Here is a 17,965-nt window from a genome sequence, read left to right on the forward strand (position 1 = left end):
AATTTCCATAGTAGACACACCTTGGTAAACCACTCTTTACAGGCATTTAATAACCAGCTGCTTAAATTTTGCTAAGTTTGCAGTATTTAAAAGTAAACTTCTCAAAAAGGAATCCCAAAACACTTGCAAGTGCCATATTGTGAATCTTGGTTCATACACTGCATTAATGCACAAAAGGTAGATTCACTTAGCTTTAAAACTCCAATAAACCTGCAGGTGGTGCTCTTCAGTAATTTTTGCTGCGTGTCAAATGAGGGAGGTATAAGAATTTTCGAAATGACATCCATTATAATTAAATTGAATGAACTTTTAATTAAAAGGAATGATGTCTAAAGTTGATTAATTATGTCCCAAACATACCAATGTCACATTTTCCAATTGGTATAGTACTGATTGCAGTTCCCTGATAACACTTGAAATGCAGTTATAATGGGTGCTTTCATTGCTGTGGAGTGGGAGCAACGATCTACATATGCATTCTAGGACATGCATGGAGCATTGCCTACTGGCCTCCCACTCAGCAAGAATCTTGGCACTAGAGCGCTGATTTAACAGTAGTTCTTTTTAATCCTTTGAAAAGGAGGAGAGGTAGGAAAGAAAATCACTAAAATTATGTTTTAGGAGAAAATGTAGCTTGCAGTTTCATGTTCAGAAACTCCCACACACATTCCCAATCTTGGCCATACTGTCAAGTAGCAGCATTATGTGATGACCAAGCACTTCTCCTCATGGGGGTAGTTAAAACTGGTACTTTCCAATAGCGGCACAAGCAGCGATCTAACAGTCTTAGCTGGGCAATAGTACATGAACCAGTGACTCTTAAGGGGGGAGGCTTCCTCATTTCCTTCCTCCCTCCAATTTTATAAAGACATCTATGTACGTTCTGGGGAAAAAAAATTACTTATCCTATGAGAGCTTGATATTGTAAGAGGAAACATCGATTTTATTAGTAACTAAACCATGACAGTTGATCATTTCCTAATGTTCTCTGGGGTCTTTTTGGAAAAATGAAATTACTTTTTTAAAAAAAAGAGAAACTAGATAAAGGTTACAAGTATGTGGAAACTTGCTTTACAGGTGGAACGTTTGCCAGATTTCTACAAACAAGCTATTTAATTTTTCCAAGAAGCATACAGGCACTCAACTATAATTAATACAAAAGCTTATTTACAGTTTGGCACATTGAAATCAACATAAGTAACAAGTTCATGAAAAACATTGCGTTCGAGTGTACATCAGTTGTCCCTCACATCCATTGCACGGTCACTGTGACATTACCCTTGAAACCATAAAAGCCTGCCAACTTAGTGACCTATTTTGTTTGTAAGCAGGGCAGATTTGGAGCAAAAAAAAACAGCTGCAACTACTTTTTTGTTCATCCATCCTCGCCAAAATCTTTTTCCTTAACTATTTACATAATTATAATAGATATATATTTTTTCCTCTGCCTTACTTATGGTAGATGTAAGGAATCTTACAACACCAGGATATAGTCCAACAATTTTATTTTAAAATCACAAGCTTTCGGAGATTATCCCCTTCGTCAGGTGAGTGAGTGAATAAGAGGTTCTCAAATCGCATATCTTATATTTGGTGTGATGGTGTCCCAGCCTATCAAAAGGTGTCGTTGGTATTCAGACAGGTTAGCCACGGAAAACAGTAGGACCCAGCATGCTGAATACACATTGTGTCAAATTACACAGACAGAGAGATCCAAAAGGCAGAGAGAGAGAGAATATTAAAAACAGATAACTCTTTTTTCCCCTTGCTGGTGGGGTTACGTGTAGCGTGACATGAACCCAAGATCCCGGTTGAGGCCGTCCTCATGGGTGCGTAACTTGGCTATCTATTTCTGCGCGACGATTTTGCGTTGTCGTGTGTCTCGAAGGCCGCCTTGGAGAACGCTTACCCGAAGATCGGTGGCTGAATGTCCTTGACTGCTAAAGTGTTCCCCGACTGCGAGGGAACCCTCCTGTCTGGCGATTGTTGCGCGGTGTCCGTTCATCCGTTGTTGCAGTGTCTGCATGGTCTCGCCACGGAACAGCCATGGGGACCAAGTTCGCACCCCAATACGCCAACATTTTCATGCACAAGTTCGAGCACGACTTCTTCACTGCACAGGACCTCCAACCAACGCTATACACCAGATACATTGACGACATTTTCTTCCTATGGGCCCACAGCGAAGAATCACTGAAGAGACTACACGATAACATCAACAAGTTCCATCCCACCATCAAACTCACCATGAACTACTCCTCAGAATCGGTTTCTTTCTTGGACACACAAATCTCCATCAAAGACGGGCACCTCAGCACCTCACTCTACCGCAAGCCCACAGACAACCTCACAATGCTCCACTTTTCCAGCTTCCACCCCAACCACGTCAAAGAGGCCATCCCCTATGGACAGGCCCTACAAATACACAGGATCTGCTCAGACGAGGAAGAACGCGATGGACACCTACAGACGCTGAAAGACGCCCTCGTAAGAATGGGATAGGACGCTCGACTTGTCGATCGACAGTTCCGACGGGCCACAGCGAAGAATCGCATAGACCGCCTCAGAAGACAAACACGAGACGCAACCAACAGAGTACCCTTCGTCGTCCAGTACTTCCCCGGAGCGGAGAAACTACGCCATGTTCTCCGCAGCCTTCAACAGGTCATCGATGACTACGAACACCTCGCTAAGGCCATCCCCACGCCTCCACTACTCGCCTTCAAACAGCCACCCAACCTCAAACAGACCATCGTTTGCAACAAATTACCCAGCTTTCAGGAAAACAGCATCCACGACACCACGCAACCCTGCCATGGCAACCTCTGCAAGACATGCCAGATCATCGACACGGATACCACCATCACACAAGAGGACACCACCCACCAGGTACATGGTTCATACTCCTGTGACTCGGCCAACATTATCTACCTCATACGTTGCAGGAAAGGATGCCCCAGAGCATGGTACATTGGTGAGACCATGCAGACGCTGCGACAACGGATGAACGGACACCGCGCAACAATCGCCAGACAGGAGGGTTCCCTCCCAGTCGGGGAACACTTTAGCAGTCAAGGACATTCAGCCACCGATCTTCGGGTAAGCGTTCTCCAAGGCAGCCTTCGAGACACACGACAACGCAAAATCGGCGAGCAGAAATTGATAGCCAAGTTCCGCACCCATGAGGACGGCCTCAACTGGGATCTTGGGTTCATGTCACGCTACACGTAACCCCACCAGCAAGGGGAAATAAAAGTTATCTGTTTTTAATATTCTCTCTCTCTCTCTTTTTTTTGGGTCTCTTTCTCTCTGTCTGTGTAATTTGACACAATGTGTATTCAGCATACTGGGACCTACTGTTTTCCGTGGCTAACCTGTCTGAACACCAACGACACCTTTTGATTGGTGTGATGGTGTCCCAGCCTAATATAAGATATGCGATTTGAGAACCTCTTATTCACTCACTCACCTGACGAAGGGGATAATCTCCGAAAGCTTGTGATTTTAAAATAAAATTGTTGGACTATAACCTGGTGTTGTAAGATTCCTTACATTTGTCCACCCCAGTCCATCACCGGCATCTCCACATCATTACTTATGGTAGATCTATGGATCTTGCAAAAGGCAGTTGTTGTGTAGCACTGCACCAAAAGCTTCTCCCACAGTTGAATCTCCAGCAATCATGATCTTGAACATGTAATATCCTGGGCTGACTTCAGTTGCAATATCTGAGACCAGCATCAATGTACCTTATAAATATTCCCTGCTGGTGCAAACATCAGTGACAACCCAAACATCTTAAACTGTTAAATGAAAATTAATAGCTAAAGTTATATAAAAAGCTGGGGGGAAAAAATGAATTTTTTTGAATCCCCATCTCCTTTCCATTTGTGTCTCGCCATTATTTGTAAATTTTCTGCCTGGTTGTCATGTAACACATTGTCATGGCGCATTCTGGCTATTTTAGTTCCACAAGAGCAGGGTGAAAAACTACAATTCCTATGTTACATCTCTCACACATGCACAGCACGTATCCACAGTGGCTGAAAACATCCAGCACGCAAGGTTTAGGTGAAATTTTCAGATGAGACGTTAAACTAAGACCCCGTCTCCCGTCAGCTGAATGTAAAAGTTCCCATGGCATTATTTGAAATAGTAGCAGAGTTCTCCCAGCGTCCTGGCCAACATTTATACATAAATGACTTGGATTCAGAAATTGGAGATATGGGGCCCGATTTTAGCACCAGCTATCGGGTGCGTTCTCGGCGGGGGGGCCTTGAAAATCGGGAAACCCAGGATCCCGCCTCGATCCCGCCCACTTCCGGGTTCCCCGCTGACGCGCCGGCGTGCGCGCGCAGCCCCCGCTGGTGGGAATCCCGTAGGCAATTAAAGCCAGCGGGATGCCACTTGAGAGTATTTACTTAGCTATTTCAGGTCATTGACTGACCTGATTAAGGAACTGTGAGATTTTGGATCAACATGGGACTGTTTCCCACACTGGGGGAAACACTCCCAGATCAAATGGACGTGTTGCAGCTGTCAGCCTGTGGCAGCTGCAAAGGTCCATTTGACAGGCGGGGGGAGACCCTCACCCATTGCAGGAGGCCACTCTGTCACTTGGGACAAAGTTTGGCCTCCACCACCCTCCTCCTGACGGTCAAAGTCACCAACCTGCACACTTACCCCGGGGTCCGGAGACATGTACCTACCTTGCGGACCCCCTCAGATGTACATCTTGTGGATGGGGGCCGCCATAGCTGCAGTCATGAGCTCCTCGGAGGGCGAACAGCATCACCAGCCTTGCCATCCACCTCTGACAAGTGGAGCTCCACAACAGTGCTGTGACACATCCACCTGTACAGCAGGAGGGAGGGCTACCGCAGAGAGAGATGAGTCAGAGGGCACTACCCTCGCCACAGGGTCCACAGGCCGAGGCTCAGCCTCCGGGACCTCTGAATAGCAGTGCACACGGAGGCTCAGAGTCACTCGACATGTAGCCGTGGACATCTGCAGCCTCTTTCATGCCAAGCTGCTCCTGGCTGGCCCGTGCACCATCTTCTGACCTGTCGCTGTTAAAGTCACCACTGCCCTCCCGAACTTCTCCTCCACAGCCTTCCAGGGTGCAACCGGGGACATCGCTGATGTCTCACTCGTCTGCGCAGAAGAGCCCTGCAAATACACCTACACCCACTCTGCAGTGACACAATGGGTGGCATCAGTGGTGGGTCCTCAGTGATACCCAGGAGCGGGCATTATTGCACAAACCGGACAGGATTCGCGAAGACATGGCAGTAGTGGTGCCAATATAATATGTAATGTGAGTTGTTCAAAAATTCAATATAAGTAACACCCATGACAAACCCTCAAACACCCTTGTGCATCCCCTTCATGCTCACGACACGTTTGCCTTACGCTGCCTACTGCACATATGTGATGCATGCCCTGTGGCTGCAGCACAGGTGGTGGCAGGTTGAGTGAGGCTGGCCGTGAGAGAGATGCACGAGAGGGCGAGTATGGGATAGAGCCATGAGATTGTATGAGGATTGGGTTGCGTGGTAGTGGCGGGGTGAGTAGGTGCAGGTAATATGAGGATGGGGTTTGAGTGGGTATGAGGGGTGATGTGACAGAGTAGTGTTGGCAGTGCCGAAGGAGATGTGGGGTGGGGGCAGTGATGTGGCAGACGGAGTGTAGGGGAAAGACTACGTGTACTCACTATGGCTGACCTACTGAGGTCATTGGACCGCCTCCTGCACTGTGTGCAGGTGGGCGATATGTTGGTGGCGCAGGTGACCCCCTCTGCCACCTCGAACCAGGCCTTCCTGGTGGCGGAGGCGGGCCGCTTCCTCCCGCCCGCCAGGTGGAAGATCTCTGTCCTCCCCCTCCTCCTCACCCCATGTATTGATACCTGGGGTGAGGCATCATTAAACTGGGAGCAGCCTTCCCCCTGGGTTGCTCCATGCAGTCATCTTTGCTATTGGTTGCAGCATCTGTCAGTGGAGGACTGCCCCTTTAAATAGAGCGCCTCCAGCTGACAGATCTTACTGCGCACGCGCAGCCCGCCCGACGCGCAGATCAGCAGCGGGGAACCCGGAGGAGCAGGTAAGTGGCTCCAATTAGTGGTTTGCCTGCTACGATCGCGTGGGAAACCCACTAATTTCACCGGGTGCGTTACCCACACGCCCGCTTGCCCACCCGCCGAGAACCCGCACCCCTGCTAAAATCGGGCCCATGGTGTCAAAATTTGCGGATGGTACCAAATTGGGGGTATAGCTAGTATTTTGGTGGAGTCCTCCACATTATAAGACGACAAACAGGCTTCCAGAGTGGGCAAACAAATGGCAAATGAAATTCAATATAGCAATGTGTGGGGTGGTTCATTTTAGTAGGAAGCCACATTCCTTGGAAGATTAAAAAAAACTAAATGGAGTAAACTAAATAGCGCAAAGAGATCGAGGAATACAGATACATAAATTACTAAAAATAGCAACACAAGTTGATAAGGTCATAAAGAGTGAAACAAAGTACTGGGGTTCATTTCTAGAGGAATAGAATGCAAAAGTAGGGAGGCAATGTTAAATTTATATAGATCCTTGGTTAGAGCACACCTGGAGTACTGTGAGCAGTTCTGGTCTCCATTCTACATATAGGATATTGAAGCACTAGAGAAAGTGCAGAAAAGATTTACAAGGGTGTTACCAGAATTGAGAGGTTGCAACTATCAGGAAGATTGAGCAGGCTGGGGCTCTTTTCCTTCGAAAAGAAAAGTCTAAGAGGAGACAGATAGAGGTCTTTAAATTTATGAAGGGGTTCGATAGGGTGGATATGTTCCTATATGGAGAAACTGTTCCCACTTGCGGGCGAGTCCAGAATGAGGGGGCATAAACACAAGATAGCCACTTACAGATCATATAAAGAATTTAGGATAATTTCTTTACACAGAGTATGGTGGGAAAGTGGAACTTGTAATCAACATAATGATTTGTGATCTACTTATTCAATATTTAATAGCCAAGATACAGATTTACAGTTTGCTTGGAACCTTTTAAGTTTTATACATTCCACAGCTTACAGCATATAAAGAGGGACATGAACAAAGTATATTGACATTACTGCACATCCACAGCACCCATCTATCAGCACAGATCAACACTATACTACACAGAGCAATTATGGCCCAATTAAAAATAACCTGCACTTATATAATGCCTCATCACATGTCTTGGAGTTTAAATGTAGGTTACCAGGCGATAGAATATGGAACAGGAATCACAACAATTGATTTTAAACATCTTTTTTCTTGCCATTTTCCTCCCCTGCCTTCCTCTCCTAGAGGCACTGAATGTTTATTGGGGTACAGTGCTACTGATGCCAATCACCCTCAAGTACCTTACTCATTATTCACGTGAAATTTAACAGCAAATGTCAATAGGGTATTGGATAGTAGAGGGTAACACAACCAAACATAATCCTGTCCTCACCTAAGCACTTTTAGAAAGGGCTCCTGGATAGCAATTCAAAGTGCTAACTCTGGCCAATTGTAACATCTACCACCACCCCTGCTGAGATCAGTTAACTCAGCATAATCTAGGAGCAGAAACATGGGATCTTGCTGTTCTGTATGGCTCATCGGCTCACTGGATAAATTCACTGAGCCAGCTGGGAAGCCTTCAAAAAGGACAGAATTAGTCCTCACTAATTCCACAACTCCAGTTCTATTCACCAATCACATTGTACTTGTAGTAAAGTCAGTGAATCAGATCAACATACCTGGGGATAGAGTAAAAAACTTGTAGGCCATGTTAGCCAGGGGAATCACAGTAAGCATACAGTTATCACCATTTGTTTCTATGAAATCATGCCTCGTTATAGCAGTGGGATCAATATGATGTTCTCTGAATGGTCTAATGAAAGCCTGGAACAGAATGAAACATTATTACAGAAAAAGCAACATCAGCATCGTGTGAACATTTTTGGCACACAAGTTGTACCTACATTAGAAGATAACATTTCAATTTTAACAGTGGTCAGTCTCAGTACGGTAAATACAATTAAAGGGTAGTTGCACCTGCAAGTCTATATTATCTAATTCTACTTAAGTGGCAAAAAAAAATGGTCCTAGTCAGTCAGTACCTATATCGGACCAGACCACATCATGTTAACATACTTCCTCCCTTTCCCTTTATCATATATAGCTACCTTCTAACTTAAAGAAATGAATGGTTTAAAAAAAAATCAGCAACTATGGACTTGCTCATTTACACAATTGGACAGACATTTGCACTTCTCACAAAATGCTGATAGGATTTATCCTTAGCTTTTCCTTGTTCATACCCCATGTGGTGCAGTATTACAATCTTCAATAGAAGGCATGGTCTAGATGTTTGTATTTATTAGTTACTATTGCCAATTTCACTTGAAAGATTAAACTGACAATTCACTTGTGAATTCAATAGGTAGCAGAATCTAGCTTTTCATAGAAACATAGAAAATTTTTAGATTTCAAATTAGCATTTTTAGATTTCAAAATCTAAAAATGTGCATCAAGATTGTGGATGCTAATACAATTGAAAACATTAATTCACCAGCACTCACTGGTTGAGCCTTTCAATTTTGTCAACATCATTACTAAGTTAGCTCCTTTTTTTCAAGCTAGATTTGGGGATCATCCAGAATGATAATCATTTCAACTGAATTACAGAGACGACTTTGGGAGGGTAGGGAGAATAGAAAGAGATGTTTGTGGTGCATGTGTTCAACCAGTTGCTTTTCAGACAGGTGGAAGGAGCTAAGCATTCTTAAAATGGGCCAAAAATGTGGACTGCAAGTTATTTCCAGCAACTACTAGAAACAACTGGTGGAGGTTCCTGCTGCAGTCTACAAACCACTTCACCCTTCAAGTAATGTCAGGAAGAGAACACTGCAACTGACCAGCACAGCCAGCTAATAATGACCATGCCAGTGCAAGGCACCTGTTTTTTGGGGGGCATGCAGACTATACACCCACTAAAGTCCAATTAACAAGTTGTTGAGTGAGACTTGCATGATCATGGTAGAGACATAGTGTCTTTAATGTAATAAAGACCCCATTGCACTTCACAGAAGATAAATCATCTATTAGTTTTAATTCTATGAGGAAAGTAACAAGGCAGAGAGGTTTAGGGACAGAGTGCCGAACAGTCAAAAGCTTTGCCACTAACTGAGGAACACCTGCGGAAGGGGGAGTGGAAGGGGCAGATGCACAGGAGCCCAGATTTGGAGGACTGTAGAATTGGAGAAGTCGCAGGGATAGGTCAGTCCGTGCAGCGATTTGTTAATGAAAATAAGAATTTTGCATTTGGTGTGTTGAAGAAAGGGAGCCAGTTGAGGTCAGTAAAGACATGGATGACAAGTGAGAAGGACAAGATGCAGATCGTGGCGTTTTGGACAAGTTGGAATTTTTAAAAAAGGAGCAGTTCAAGGGGCTGACATGAAGGGCATTGAAGAAGTCTAGTCTGGAGGTAAGGAAAACTTGGATAAGGGTTTCAACGGCAGAGGAGGCAGGATAGCTGCAAAGAGGAGAAAAGAAGATGCAGAGGTGCAAGAATGCTGTTTTGGCAATGGATAGGATACAGAGTTTTGAAGCTGAGCTACAATAGAACAAGATTGCACACCACTTTGTTCAACCTGAGTGAGCAGCTGGGAAGGGAATAGAGTCAAGAACGAAAAAGGTACAGAGTTTTTAAGCGGGAACCAAAAAAGTTGGTTCAGTTTTCCGCCAATGTTTAAGTGGAGGAAGTTCTGGTTCATCCATGACAATGTTAATTAGGCATTCTGTTTACCACCATCATATATATGGAAACTAATCCAGGTGGGAGGAGCTTATGGACTGTGTCACTAAGATTGAGACCTTATATTCAGCTGCCTCTAGCAACATAGAAAATTTACAGCATAGAAGGTGGCCATTTGGCCCATCATGTCTGTGCTGGTTGAAATAGAGCAATCCAGCCTAATCCCACTTTCCAGCACTTGGTCCATAGCCTTGTAGGTTTATGGCACTTCAAGCGCATATCCATGTACCTTTTAAATGCGATGAAGGTTTCTGCCTTTACCACTCTTTCAGGTAGTGAGTCCCAGACCTCCCCCCCCCCCCCCCCCCACCCCCCCCAACCACCCTCTGGATGAAAATTTTTTTCCTCAGCTTCCCTCTAATCCTTCTACCAATTAAATCTATGCCCCCTGGTTATTGACCTCGCTAAGGGAAATAGGTCCTTCCTGTCCACTCTATCTAGGCCCCTCAATTTTATACACCTCAATTAAGTCACCCCTGAGCCTCCTCTGTTCCAAACAAGACAACCCCAGCCTATCCAATCTTTCCTCATAGCTAAAATTCTCCAGTCCTGGCAACATCCTTGTAAATCTCCTCTGTAACTCTACTGCAATCACATCTTGTGTAATGTGGTTACCAGAATTGTACAGAGTACTCAAGCTGTGGCCTAACTGTTGTTTTATACTGTTCTAGCATAACCTCCATGCTCTTATATTCTATGCCTTGTCTAATAAAGGAAAGTATCCCCATCTGCCTTTTTAACCACCTTATCTACCTGTCCTGCTACTTTCATGGATCTGTGGACATGCACTCCAAGGTCCCTCTCCATCCACACCTCTCAGTATCCTCCCATTTATTGTGTATTCCTAAGCCTTGTTTGACCTCCCCAAATGCATTACCTGACACTTCTCCGGATTAAATGCCAATTGCCACTTTTCTGCCCACTTGACCAGTCCATTTGGTCACTTCTTCCCCGGCCCCCCGCTTCACTTCTCCTCCTGCCCTAGCCCTGAATTCACATCTTTCTCTAGTTTCTCTTTCATCATCATCCAAGCCTTCTCTGAGCTCATCTTGACCAACTTCCCATCTTCTACCCTCCATAAGCCAGCTCATCCAAAACTTTGCTGCCTATATTCAATCTTGCACCAAGTCCTGCTCACCTATCCTCGATGTCCTATATTGGCTCTTGGTCTTACAGCACCTCAAATTTAAAATTCAACTCCTTGCGTTTAAATCCCTTCATGTCCACACCTTTCCTTAGCTCTATAACCACCGCCCCACCCCACCCCCAGAACTCTGCGTTCCACTGGCCCCTTTTGAATCTCTCCCTCCCACCATTGGAGCCTTCAGCCGTCTAGGCTATACATTCTGGAATTCTCTCCGTAAACCTTTCCCACTCCCTCTCCTCCATAAAAGCTACTTCTTTGATCACCTCTCCTAATAGGTCCTTCTTGACTCATTTTTGTCTATTACTCTTCTGTGAAGCACTGGTGGACATTTTTCTAGCTTAAAGGCATTATAAGCTGAAAGGCAAGTTGTCATTGCTGTTGTCGATCCCAAATTTCCAGATAAAGTTTCCAAGTTGTAGCACAAAGAATGAAAACTGGAGGAGGGGGGGGGAAAAGAGAAATGGAACCTCAGGATACCCTGGAGGTGAATGTGCAAGGGCAAGCCATTGCTAGCAATATGTGGCTGAGTTGGCAAGAGGAGAAGTGTAAACAGTGCAACTGTCAAAAAGTGGACAACAGATGAGACAGTGGACAATGGAGTGACCATGACACTATCAATGGCAAATAGTTAAATGAAGCTAGCTCCTGAAAGAACACACTTTTATATATTTAGTCAATAATGAGGTTTGTACAGACATGGTGTAGCATTGAGGGTAGACTATATGCAGAGCAGCGCAGCAAAATAAGTCAGTCAATCGCTTCCCCCTGAAAAAGTGTCTTATTTTTAAATGATGATTAAAAATAAAACCATTAATTATTTTCACAGGAACACGTGTACTTTCCTACTCAAATAAAAGGCAAGCCTGTTAATGCTGCATGTACAGAAGCATATTTATATGTAAATATACCCATATATACATGCAACTTATAAAATTTAAATGCTCATTCAAAAAGATAATTGTGATGTCTTCACCCTCCCTCAACACTCTTTCCCCCACTCCCCTTCCCCCCCCCCCCCCCCCACCAACCCAGTCAAAATGTAATGGGTAAAGAAGAATAGCATCATGTAATTCCACAGGCTACAAACACCAAACTAAGCAAGGCATTTCAATATATGGTGTGCTGGCCTCAATAACAAATTCAATATTATGACAAGTATACTGGGATTTTCATTAGTACAAACAAAAGCCTGAGAAATGCAGTCCTATGATGTACCTTGCCAAGTATAGGCAGATCAACAGAACCCCATGTGTCTGCTCCCCAGTGGACCAATCCTGAAGTAAAGTCAGCAGTAAGCATCCCTGCAACTAGATTTTTAAAAAAACAGAATTAGAAGTATTAAAATCAGTTTTACCACCACGTATAAACACACACACATTAGAACAAGTCCTTTAAATAAAATTTCCCCCACAGCAGTGTGTATATTTAGCTATAAATTCAATTTATTTACAACAATGATCAAGCCAAAGGAGATACTAGGAGGGGTGAGTAAAAGGTTGGTTAAAGAGGTGTGTTTTAAGGAGGGTCTTAAATGAGGAGGAGATGGTGACCTGGCATATTCCTCACTACCGTTACCAACAAGCCAGGGAATCAATCCTGGTTCAATGAGGAGTGTAGAAGAGCATACCAGGAGCAGTACCTAAAAATAAGGTGCCAACCTGATGAAGCTACAACACAGGACTACATGCATGCTAAACAGCAGAAGCAACATGCTATAGACAGAGCTAAGCGATTCCACAACCAATGGATCAGATCAAAGCTCTACAGTCCTGCCACATCCAGTAGTGAATGGTGGTGGACAATTAAACAATTAAAAGGGAGGAGGAGGCTCTGAACATCCCCATCCTCATCCTCGATGATGGCAGAGTCCAGCATGTGAGTGCAAAAGATAAGGCTGAAGCGTTTGCAACCATCTTCAATCAGAAGTGCCGAGTGGATGATCCATCTCAGCCTCCTCCAGATATCCCCACCATCAAAGAAGCAAGTCTTCAGCCAATTCAATTCATTCCACGTGATATCAAGGGGTCTCCAATTTAAGACAGATGAGAATTTTTTCTCTGGGGGTCATGAGTCTGTGGAACGCCCTTCCCCAGAAAGCGGTGGAGGCAGGGTTATTGAATATTTTTAAGGCTGAGTTAGATAGATTCCTGATTAACAAGGGAGTCAAAGGTTATAGTAGGTAGACGGGAAAGCAGGGTTGAGGTCACAATCAGATTAGCCATGATCTTATCAAATGGCAGAGCAAGCTCAAGGGGCCGAATGGCCTACTCCTGCTCTTAATTCGTATGTTCGTACGTAAACGGCTGACTTTACTGGATACAACAAAGGCTATGGGCCCCGACAACATCCCGGCTGTAGTGCTGAAGACTTGTGCTCCAGAACTAGCCGCACCTCTAGCCAAACTGTTCAGTACATCCGCAACACTGGCATCAACCTGACAGTGTGGAAAATTGCCCAGGTACATCCTATCCACAAAAAGCAGGACAAATCCAATCTGGCCAGTTACCGCCCCATCAGTCTGCTCTCAATCATCAGCAAAGTGACGGAAGGTGTCGTCGACAGTGCTATCAAGGAACACCTGCTCAATGATGCTCAGTTTGGGTTCCACCAGGACCACGTGGCTGCAGACCTCATTACAGCCTTGGACCAAACATGGACACAAGAGCTGAATTCCAGAGGTGAGGTGTGACTGCCCTTTACATCAAGGCAGCATTTGACAGAGTGCAGCACCAAGGAGCCCCAGTGAAATTCAAGTCAATGGGAACCAGGGGGAAAACTCTCCAGTGGCTGGAGAGCACAAAGGAATTTGGTAGTGGTTGTTGGAGGCCAATCATCACAGCCCCAGGACATTGTTGCAGGAGTTCCTCAGGGCAGTATCCTAGGCCCAACCATCTTCAGCTGCTTCATCAATGACCTTCCCTGCATCGTAAGGTCAGAAATGGGGATGTTCGCTGATGATTGCACCGTGTTCAGTTCCAGTCGCAACCCCTCAGCTAATGAAGCAGTCCATGCCTGCATGCAGCAAGAACTGGACAACATCCAGGCTTGGGCTGATAAGTGGCAAGTAAGATTTGCGCCAGACAAGTGCCAGGCCATGACCATCTCCAACAAGAGTCTAACCACCGCCCCTTGACATTCAACGGCATTACCATCACCGAATCCCCCACAATCGGCATCCTGGGGGTCACCATTGACCAGAAACTAAACTGGACCAGCCATATAAATACTGTAGCTACAAGAGCAGGTCAGAGGCTGGGTATTCTGCAGTGAGTGACTCACTTCCCGACTCCCCTAAGCCTTTTCACCATCTACAAGGCAGAAGTCAGGAGTGTGATGGAATACTCTCCACTTGCCTGGATGAGTGCAGCTCCAACAACACTCAAGAAGCTCGACACCATCCAGGACAAAGCAGCCCGCTTCATTGGTACCTCATCCATGGCCCTAAACATTCACTCCCTTCACCACCGGCGTACCGTGGCTGCAGCGTGCACATCTACAGGATGCACTGCAACAACTCGCCGAGGCTTCTTCAACAGCATCTCCCAAACCCGCAACCTCTACCACCTAGAAGGACAAAGGCAGCAGGCACATGGGAACAACACCACCTGCATGTTCCCCTCCCAGTCACACACCATCCCGACTTGGAAATAGATCACCGTTCCTTCATCATCGCTCGGTCAAAATCCTGGAACTCCCTACCTAACAGCACTGTGGGAGAACCTTCACCACATGGACTGCAGCGGTTCAAAAAGGCAGCTTCAAGGGCAATTAGGGATGGGCACTAAATGCTGGCCTTACCAGTGACGCCCACATCCCATGAATGAATGAAAAAAATTTTTAAAAGATTTAGGGAGAGAATTCCAGAGCTTTGAGCCCAGGCGGCTGAAAGCACAGTTGCCAATGGTGGGACAAAGGGAGTGGGGGTTGTACAAAAAGGCTAGAGTTGGAAGAATGTAGAGTTGTCGGGAGTGTTGTAGAGCTGGAGAAGGTTACAGAGATACAGGGTAAGGCCATGAAGGGATTTAAACGCGAGAATTAAAATTTTAAATGTGAGGCATTAGGGAGCTAACATAGCCCAGTGAGCACAGGGTGAGCAGGACTTGGTGCAGGATAGCTTACGGGCAGCAGAGTTTTGGATGAGCTGAAGTTTATAGCAGATGGAGGACTGGAGGCTGCCTAAGAAAATTTTAATAGTTGAATCCGGAGGTGACAAAGGCATGGATGAGGGTTTCGCCAGCAGATAAGCTTGGGCAGGGGTGGAGACAGGCGATGTTAGAGGTGGAAGACAACTAACTTTGTGATGGATATTATGGAGTCAGAAGCTCAGCTCGGCGACAAATAGAACATTGAGGTTGTGAACCATCTGGTGCAACTTGAGACAGTGACCAAGGAGAGGGATGGAATTGGTGGCAAGTGGCAGGGGTCAAAGATGATGATAGAATGATTTAACTGGTAGAAATTGCAGTGCATCTAGAACTGGACGTTGGACAGTAAAATCTGACAACACAGAGGCATAGAAGAGTAGCGAAAGATGGAGAGGTAGAGCTGGGTGTCGTTAGCGTATATGTGAAACCTAACCATGTCTTTGGATGATGTCACCAATGGACAGCATGTCGATGAGGAAGAGATGGGGGCCAAGTATATATAATTGGGGGACTGCAGAGTTGATGGCACAGGCAGGAAAAGAAGCTATTGCTGGAGATGCCCTGGTTACGATTGGATAAGCAAGAGTGAAACCAAGTGAGGGCAGTCCCACTCAGCTGGACAACAGAGGACAGGCTATGGAGAAGGATGGTGCTATCGACCATGTCAAAGGCTGCAGCGAGGTCGAGGAGGATAAGGAGGGATCATGGTCACAGAGAATGTAATTTGTAACTTTGGCTCCAGCTGTTTCAGTACTGTGACAGTGGCAGAAACCTGATTGGAGAGCTTCAAACATTGATTGGCAGGAAAGATAGGTATAGATTTGGGAGACGACAACACGTTCAAGGGCTTGAGAGGAAAGGGAGGCTGGAGATAGGGCAGTAGGTTGCAAAGACAGAGGGGTCAAGGATAGTTTTTGTTTTGAGGAGCTGTGATGTCAGTGGTTTTAAATGATAGTTAGACAGTACCCAAAGAGAGGGAACCATTTACAATGTCAGGTCACAAAGGGGCCAGGAAGGGAAATTGGGTGCTCAGCAGTTTAGTAGGAATGGGACCAAGGGAGCAGAGATGGATCCCACGGACAGATGAGCTCAGAGAGGACACGAGGGAAGATAGGAGAGAAACTAGAGATGTGGGTTCAGGGCTAGGGCCTGGGGTTGGGGGGAAGGTGGGGAAGCAGCAGAGACAGCTGAACTCAATTTCTGTGATGAAGAAGTCTGAGTTCCTCTCTCTTGTTGGAGGAGAGGGTGGAGGGGGCAAGGGAAAGCAGTTTCATGAGACTGTTGGTGGTAGAGAAAAGCAGCCAGGGGTTATCTTTGCTTTCCAAGATGATCTTGAAGGTGAGCGGTTTTGGCAGAGGACAGCAAGGCCAGATAGTGCATGTTGTGGACCAGCCAGATCTGGCGATAGATAGCTAAACCCCTTGTGTGCCAGATATGCTCAAGTGTGTGTCCCTTGGACGGGGGAACAACCAGGGTGGGAGAAAGTACGGATTTTACTGAGGACAAGGGCATGGTTGAGCAGATCGACAGCTGCAGAAGTATTGCGGCCAACAGAGGGCCAAAGGCTAGACAGTTGGGAGTTTGAAAGTGCAGTTGTAAATGACTTGGCAGGGGGTGGGGGGGGGGGGGGAAGAGGAGGCACAGAGAGAAGGAGAAAAGAGTTTATACAGGGGCAGACGCAGAAGGAAGTGGGTAGTGGGATGTAGGTGGTGAAGGATACAAGGAAGTGGTTGGAAATGGCCTTGTCTGTGATCAAGACAATGGTAGCACACGGGCCATGTGAGATGGCAAGGTCGAGGGGGTGGCCATGAATATGGGTAAGAGAGTTTATATGGAGGTAGAGGTTAAAGGTGGGGGGGGGGGGGAAGGGAGACAGGAGGTCAGTGAATTCAGAACAGAGAGGACAAGGTGAGTTGAGATAGAGATTGAAATCACCAAAGATGAGGAGTCACTCAGTGCAGTGGCTGAGGGAGGATACCTCGGTGACAAACTCAGGGTGGGGCTTAGAGGGTGGTAGAGAACAAGAATTGTGAAGGAGAAGCTAGAAGGGTGGAACACGGTGAAGTGCCGAAGGAGGAGAAGGTACCTGAGGAGTAAGGGGAAAGACCAAGGTATGATTTGGTGATAAAGGCCACACCAACACTGCAGTGGTTTAGACGAGACAGGTGATGAAAAGTATAGCCAGCCAAGGAGGCTTCAGTAAAGGGTAATGTGTCACCTACCCATTAGCCAAGTTTGCGTCAAAGCCATGTCGTCACTGCAATCATCCACAGTAAAGTTCTAGATGGCAAGGGCCTTAATAGTGAGTGACAGACATTCTGAAGAGAAACGCAAAACGGGGCGGTGATTGTTGATCGCTAGCAGAGTCAAAGGGAGCAGTGATGGGTGGGTTGAGCAGGACAGGAAGGAAATTGGTGAGATTAGCCCCCAGTGGGCATGCTGAGCAGCAAGAGAGCAGGGTGGAGCAGTTGGGATTGTTGCTTGTAAGTAAGCAGCAATGGGTGCCTTGTTGGGCCCTTTGGAGAATGTTGAGAAAGGTTGGGGGTTGCTGCGAGTTTATCGAAGCAGGGCGGTGCCAAGAGAGTAGGAAGGCAGAGAAATAGTGATGTGATGGGTTGGGGATGGGGCAAATGGGAGAAATGAAAGGTGGCAAGTTAATTGGTTAGCTAGATTTAACTGGTACTTGAAGGTGGGGCAGGCCTGACTCATCTGAGTCTCAACTGTAGAAATACAGGGGCCGGTCAGTGCGAACAGCACGGTGTGCGGATACACAGTGTGAACTGAGTTTGGTGAGTGTGGGAGTTCGGTGAAGTGGGGGAAGGAGGTGCTGCTTTGCCTTGCTTTTC

The 17,965-nt window shown here is 46.1% G+C and overlaps 1 protein-coding gene across 1 annotated transcript in view; it reads right to left on the reverse strand.

Moving 5' to 3' along the window:
* Positions 1–17,965, reverse strand: part of LOC137335284 (plasmanylethanolamine desaturase 1-like) — a 40,940-nt gene that overhangs the window by 9,196 nt on the left and 13,779 nt on the right. Inside the window, exons 3-4 of the mRNA XM_068000582.1 lie at positions 12,190–12,281; positions 7,768–7,912 (exon numbers count right to left, since the gene is read on the reverse strand). Coding sequence (XP_067856683.1) covers positions 7,768–7,912; positions 12,190–12,281 — 237 coding nt within the window. The remainder of the gene's footprint in view (positions 1–7,767; positions 7,913–12,189; positions 12,282–17,965) is intronic.

This window comes from Heptranchias perlo, chromosome 19 (genome assembly GCF_035084215.1).
Source record: "Heptranchias perlo isolate sHepPer1 chromosome 19, sHepPer1.hap1, whole genome shotgun sequence".
Lineage (NCBI taxonomy): Eukaryota > Metazoa > Chordata > Chondrichthyes > Hexanchiformes > Hexanchidae > Heptranchias > Heptranchias perlo.